This window comes from Vollenhovia emeryi, unplaced genomic scaffold, assembly GCF_000949405.1.
Source record: "Vollenhovia emeryi isolate VEMERY1.0 unplaced genomic scaffold, V.emery_V1.0 DF939167.1, whole genome shotgun sequence".
In the NCBI taxonomy this organism is placed as follows: Eukaryota; Metazoa; Arthropoda; class Insecta; order Hymenoptera; family Formicidae; genus Vollenhovia; species Vollenhovia emeryi.
In genome coordinates, this window is record NW_011967199.1 from 1,385,022 (window position 1) to 1,391,352 (window position 6,331).

General features: G+C 31.7%; 2 protein-coding genes across 5 annotated transcripts in view; both read left to right on the forward strand.

Annotated features, from left to right (window-relative positions):
• Nucleotides 1-2,552, forward strand: part of LOC105564278 — a 17,767-nt gene extending 15,215 nt beyond the window's left edge. For 2 of the 4 annotated variants that reach the window (XM_012016539.1, XM_012016540.1), the window contains exons 8-12: nucleotides 45-222; nucleotides 312-438; nucleotides 601-774; nucleotides 1,451-1,533; nucleotides 2,350-2,552. In XM_012016539.1, the coding sequence (XP_011871929.1) occupies nucleotides 45-222; nucleotides 312-438; nucleotides 601-774; nucleotides 1,451-1,533; nucleotides 2,350-2,530 (743 nt within the window). In that variant the 3' untranslated portion in view covers nucleotides 2,531-2,552. Of the gene's footprint in view, nucleotides 1-44; nucleotides 223-311; nucleotides 453-600; nucleotides 775-1,450; nucleotides 1,534-1,840; nucleotides 1,880-2,349 lie in introns of those variants that run through there. The other 2 variants (XM_012016541.1, XM_012016542.1) reach the window with 2 other exon arrangements.
• Nucleotides 2,553-3,205: 653 nt separating this feature from the next.
• Nucleotides 3,206-6,331, forward strand: part of LOC105564277 (acyl-CoA:lysophosphatidylglycerol acyltransferase 1-like) — a 13,360-nt gene continuing 10,234 nt past the window's right edge. The window contains exon 1 of the mRNA XM_012016536.1: nucleotides 3,206-3,231. Coding sequence (XP_011871926.1) covers nucleotides 3,206-3,231 — 26 coding nt within the window. The remainder of the gene's footprint in view (nucleotides 3,232-6,331) is intronic.

The window sequence follows — 6,331 nt, forward strand, 5'->3', positions numbered from 1 at the left end:
TTGATTTCTTATTGATTTTTTTTCGTTTGTCCAATTATCTTCAGCTTTATCTACTCGAATGATCGAAAGGATATTTAGTGGTGCTGTGACAAGAGGTGGTAGAGCAAAAAATAGTAACAATGCACAACAACCAGAGGACAAGATGAGTTACACGGAGTTTGTATGGTTCCTTCTTAGTGAGGAAGACAAGAATCATTCAACTGCCATTGAATATTGGTTTAGGTAATTATTTTACATCTGTCATAGCAGGTCAATAAAACTTATATTGTACCATTTATCTTTTAATATACGTTATAATTTTTCATTGATAGATGTATGGATCTCGATGGCGATGGTTACTTGTCGATGTACGAATTGGAATACTTCTATGAAGAGCAATTACGTCGAATGGAAGCGATTGGCCTGGAGACCTTGCCTTTTGAAGATTGTCTTTGTCAGGTAATACTAGAATTGTGAGTTTGTCTATTTGTTAGTTTCTAGAAATTTTTCAGTTTCGTAAATCTTTAAGTTTGAGCTTCTGGGACAAATATTAAAAAGTATAAATTGAATAAGGCACGATAAAAAAATGCAAAAATATTGAAAACATGTAATATATCACAGATGTTGGATATGATTCATCCGGTGATACCAGGCAAGATATCGTTGACCGACTTGAAAAACTGCAAAATGACATCCATCTTTTTTGATACCTTTTTCAATCTGGAAAAGTATCTGGATCACGAACAGAGGGATCCTTTTGCCTCAACGAGGGATCACGATGCTGACGGTCACGAGGTACGTAATCACCCTTATCTTATTATATTAAAAAAATTTATTTAATCGAGTATTAAACCTTGAATATTCTTTTTGTTTTGATCTTTAAGAATTTTCAGTTATATTGTGATAGATTATGATATATTTTTCGGATAGTTTGTGAGTTAATTCTTATTAAATACAAGGGAATATTTGCAGGCAAATTAAATGAATTGAGAAACGAAAAAATTACAGAAATATTTTTAAATACTGTAATTTTAAAATACTGTATATATTTTTTTTCTGTAAAGCCCACTTTACACGATCTATAATTCGCGACAGAATTCAAGATAGAATTCTATTTTATAATTTCATATATTAAATTGACATATGTTTGTAGATTAGGTTAGTGTAGGTTATAACATTTACATATGGATGAGGTCCGTTTTCCCTGCCGATTGGACACAAATACTCACAGCAATCAATGCTTAAGGTTTTTCATTAGACCAGATACAATTAATCAATCACGCATTTTCATGCACTACACATATTTGACGCATCTTTTCTATTTACAAAATTGGAGCATTATAATTATAATTCTGATTGTTCAAATGTTTTCTGTATTACACGATACATAAAAATTAAAAAATGGAATTCTGTTGCGAATTGTAGATCGTGTAAAGTGGGCTTAAATATCATAGATATGTTTTTGTTATAGCTCTCGGATTGGGACCGATTTGCCGCAGAAGAATACGAATTGTTGGTTGCTGAAGAAAGTGGCAATGATCAACAAGAACAAATGTAAGTATCATTTGCAGCTTTAAACACAAAAACATAAATCAATCGCCAGGTTTTAAATCGTGATTGAATTTCACACTTGATAATGCCCGATCAATTGATTATCTGTATAATATTATATCTTACATTGCCGCGATATTGTATTTCAAATTACATATGTATATAGTTACGTATTATATGGTTTCGGTATTGATTCGTATCGCACCTACTGCATGCGTTGTAGACAAATAGATATATTATGCATTCCGACTAACAACATATATTCTTCCTTTCCACCGTGATCATAGTGATAATAATACGTTTCTTGCAGGCTGTGTGATGATGATATGTAACCATCATCTACAGCTCAGTAAGTAAAGTATAAAATAGCATGGTGAAAAGATGCATGTATTTATATGGATTAACGTACTAAATTAATGTCTAAGCTGTTTTTATATTTTTATGGGTTATCCAGCGTATTTTGCAAATTGTATTTTTTCCCCTAGGATCTTATGATATAGTTACAACATTTACATTGTAACTCTTTTAATATTTTTGACCCATACATAGCAATTTATATTTTAATTAGCCATAGATTTTTGTACATTATTAATTTCTTTTGTTAATTAATTATATAGACATATTATTAAGTATTGATTAATATTTATGGTTTTACAAAGTTTTTAGCACGTTGGCTTTTATAATTATTTCTAATACTTTATGGAAAATATGAAGATTTTTTTTAATAATTATACGCCTGGAGAGATAACTTTTTTTTTAGAAATAAAGATATGTTTTTAATATATAATTTATTTATTAATTATATGTGCTTGCTCGTAGGTTGCATAATGTTGCATCATGGAAATTATCGCCAAGTGTGGACATTTTAATTGACAACTCGATGGATATAGCCAGTGATGCAAATTCATTAATGAATTCATTGGATATTCATATGCAACAATCGAGACATGATGATAGCGGCGATACTGATACTGACGATTATGCTGACAGCGATAATTAGTTTATTGACAAATACATTCGATATATGGCTGGAGGAAAAGGATAGAGAGAAGAATTATTATCGGAATTCGCCCTTGTTCCGGTTTTCTTCTGATACAATCACAGAATGCCGCAACATGTCGTATATACCTCAGGATAGACAGTTTTACATAAGCGGATCTTCTCAGAATATCATTTCTATGAAATAATTAGTCCGCCATCAAAGAACTGCCTTGGCAAGAAGAAATATTCGTCTAAATAACTATTTTGCACGACATGCTTAAAATAATCCTGTGTACGAACAGGAATAATTACGTTTGAAAGGAGTGGGCGCTTGCATTGGACTAATTGAATATTGCGCTTCTCCTTCGTAACAATCTCCAGCTGATGACCGCTTTGCTACCAGTGACATAATGACATGTCATCAACACCAACGAAATTGTATATATTCGACGACCGGTGAGCTGGTAAGCCAGTAATCCTCCAGCTGTATCTTAGCGGTATCACGATCACGAATCTGCAATAATATCAATCATGCTCGTGTTTGTCAAGTTAAATCACTTGAAATAGCTTTGCGGTCGAGACCGCTAAAAATACAGTCTTCGCTAGCAATGGCGCTGCCACGAAAGGTGCTGTGTCGCAGGAATATCTGAAAGTTTGACAAATGTATACTCATTCCAATTTTTGCTATCGTCGAATGTTATATGGCACTCGTAAATACATGTAAGTACTCGGAAACGTTCGTTGCGGTAACAATAATGCGAGTTTGACGCTAAATACATGTCATCGCTTCAATCTTGACGGCAATTCGACGCCGAAAGATGCTTTGAAAATTAATTTATAATATTAATTAGTAGCGTCTTTAATAAACTTGGAGTCGTATGACACGGTCTTTGATTATAATTAGCTGAATTCCCAACTAAAAGAAATAACCGAGGTACATTCAGAAATAACAGAACTGATGTTACAAAGTTACTGAACTAGCATTTGTTGAATGACGTAGCTTTTTCTGCATGCATTATCTTTAAACCCTCCTTGTTGCGACAGACCCTATATCTTTTTCTCTTGTTTATATCTTGGACTTGTACTCTTTGGTAATTTTTTAGAGAGATATGTAACGTTGACGACACGTCTTTATTCAAATGCGATATTTCTTTACTAGTATATTTGTTTACTAAGTTACACACACACACACACACACACACGCACGCGCGTGCGCGCGCGCGCACGCACGCACGCACGCACGCATAAACACATAAACAAATATACGCCCAATCAGATATGTCTTAATGTACCAAGTTATATACAAGATGTTACATGACTACTGTACAAACTGAAGAAGTATGTTTTTTAATTTAGATTAAAGTAGAAAATACCCTACATACATGGATTCAATTCGAAACGGTCATTCATCTATAAGTGTTTTATTAATGATATGGACAACCAAATCTGTCGACAATACAAAATTTGCAACAGATTTTGAAAATATCTGTTGCAAACTTTGTATTTTTCGATAAAATGCCAGCAGAAATATCCGTTAATAAAATATAATGTATATAATGCATAAACGAGTCTTACTGAGGAAGACCCGAAGAAGGGTCGAAACGTTTTATATTTTATATTAAAGAGAAATTCTTTTTTCTGTATTGTGAGAATCGAGTTCCGTTCATTTTGTGGCTCACATTGGTACTTCTCCTTTCTACATATTTTCTTTTTGGGAGCCTTCACAACTTTTGGAATATAAAAATCACATTAAGCTTAAATTGACTTTGGATATTAATACACAATACGCAATTGCACAGTGAAAAGTTATAATTGTTTTCTATTTATTCAGCTCAATCTTTCTTTTATGTACTAAATTTTTCTTCCTCAGTAGCTAACAAATCTAAAGGAATGAGATAGATTCGGTGATCTCGATGGCCAAGATGGATAACTATTTGTGAATACCATTTCAAATTGAACCCATGTTTGTTTCTAGGAATTTTCTACTTTCTTTTATATCAGAAATCTGTTCCTTCCTGTTTGCACATATAACATCCATATCACAAAAAAATACAAAACTCCATTTTTATTAGCTAAATCGATATTACGTTTGCCTTTGTTTATTTTCAATTTTATGTTTAATGTTTTATATTAAACGCAGAGCTCTGAGTCATGATATGTACGAACAATTAGACGCGATATGTATGTGCATCATTTCGTGTGTTAAAAGTGATTATATCTAATACAGGATATACATGATTGCATATAGTACAAATAGATTATATAGATAAACAATATATATATAAATTATATATATAATAATATACATTATATATAATATAAATATAGTATTATATCGTATTATATATGTATGTTAATAATATAATATATATAATTAATATATATTAATATATAAATTTTATACATATACATACACATACATAAACATTTGTAAGAATACGTAGTTCACTAGGAGTCTGACCATTGCTGCCCCAATCATGTGATACGTAGAGTGCTGTTAAATATGCTCAGCATACATTGCATATGCCAGATTGTAAATAAAACATTGTATCGATGGTCGATTCTTATTTTTTTGTTATGAGAGTCATTAGCAGAATAGAAATCTTGAGCTGAAGCGTATGCATACCCTTGTGCGTTTGCAACATCAGTCTGGAAAAAATCTGTAACTAATAACACTTTTGTACAAATTAACCGCAATAAGTTTCTTAATGACATTCAGTGGAATAATATTGACGTACTTTGTAAATACACATTGTGGACACATGAACAAAAAAAGAGAAAATTGACAAAAATTGAAAAAAGAAAGAGAGAGAGGGTAATAAACTATTTTGTACAATAAGATATCTCTTCTACGAAAAAGGGAAATCCTATAAAGTTGTAACGAAAATGTCCCGTATAGGAGAAGGGATATTCATTTATCGTATAAACATTTTCAATTAATTATATAGCAATCAGCATATACAATATAACCCTGCAGCATTAGAGAAGGAAAGAAATGGATTATTTTCCTACAAATTTGCACTTTCTTTTCATATTAAAATGACATCCAATTTGTCAGTAATAGTTAGAATATGTTTGTAGAAAGGTGTGAGACACGTACACACATAACACATGACATTCACACACGAAGGAAGAAAGAGAGAGTAACTTATTTTATGATTAATCCAAAAGAATACAAGAATTTATTTAAAAAAATAAGTTTAAGAAATGCTTTTGAAACGAAATATTTCTCGTAATATTATTTTATAGTAATAAACTAATTTTCTAAATAAAAATTTGTTAGGTATACGTGCGGATGACTTGGCTAATGTATCTAATCATTATTTCTATTCGGATACGAGGTAATAAAGGATTTCTATTCGAGTTAGTATTTGCAAATATACGTAGTGGCATGATTGAAAATAATACAATAAGCTTTACTGTATATGTATGTGTGTGTGTATGTGTGTGTGTGTTTTTTATTTATGTGTTTTATTATTGTATGTATTAAATATTTCTGACATGATAAGAAAAAATTATATTTAAAATTGCATTTACTCTACTCTTTGTACTGTTAGTTTGCCTGAATGATAGCGATTGGAAAAAAATTGTTTTTTGTGTGCATGTGTGTTGTGTTCAAATGTTTGCAGTAATTACTTATAGGAGCAATATCACCACTATAACTTCTATGCACATCTCTCTCTCTCTCTCTCTCTCTCTCTCTCTCTCTCTCTCTCTCTCTCTCTCTCTCTCTCTCTCTCTCTCTCTCTCTCTCTCTTTGTCTCTCGCTTTCTCCCCCTCTCCCTCTCTATCTTCTCCCTTTCCTCCTGTCTCACACATT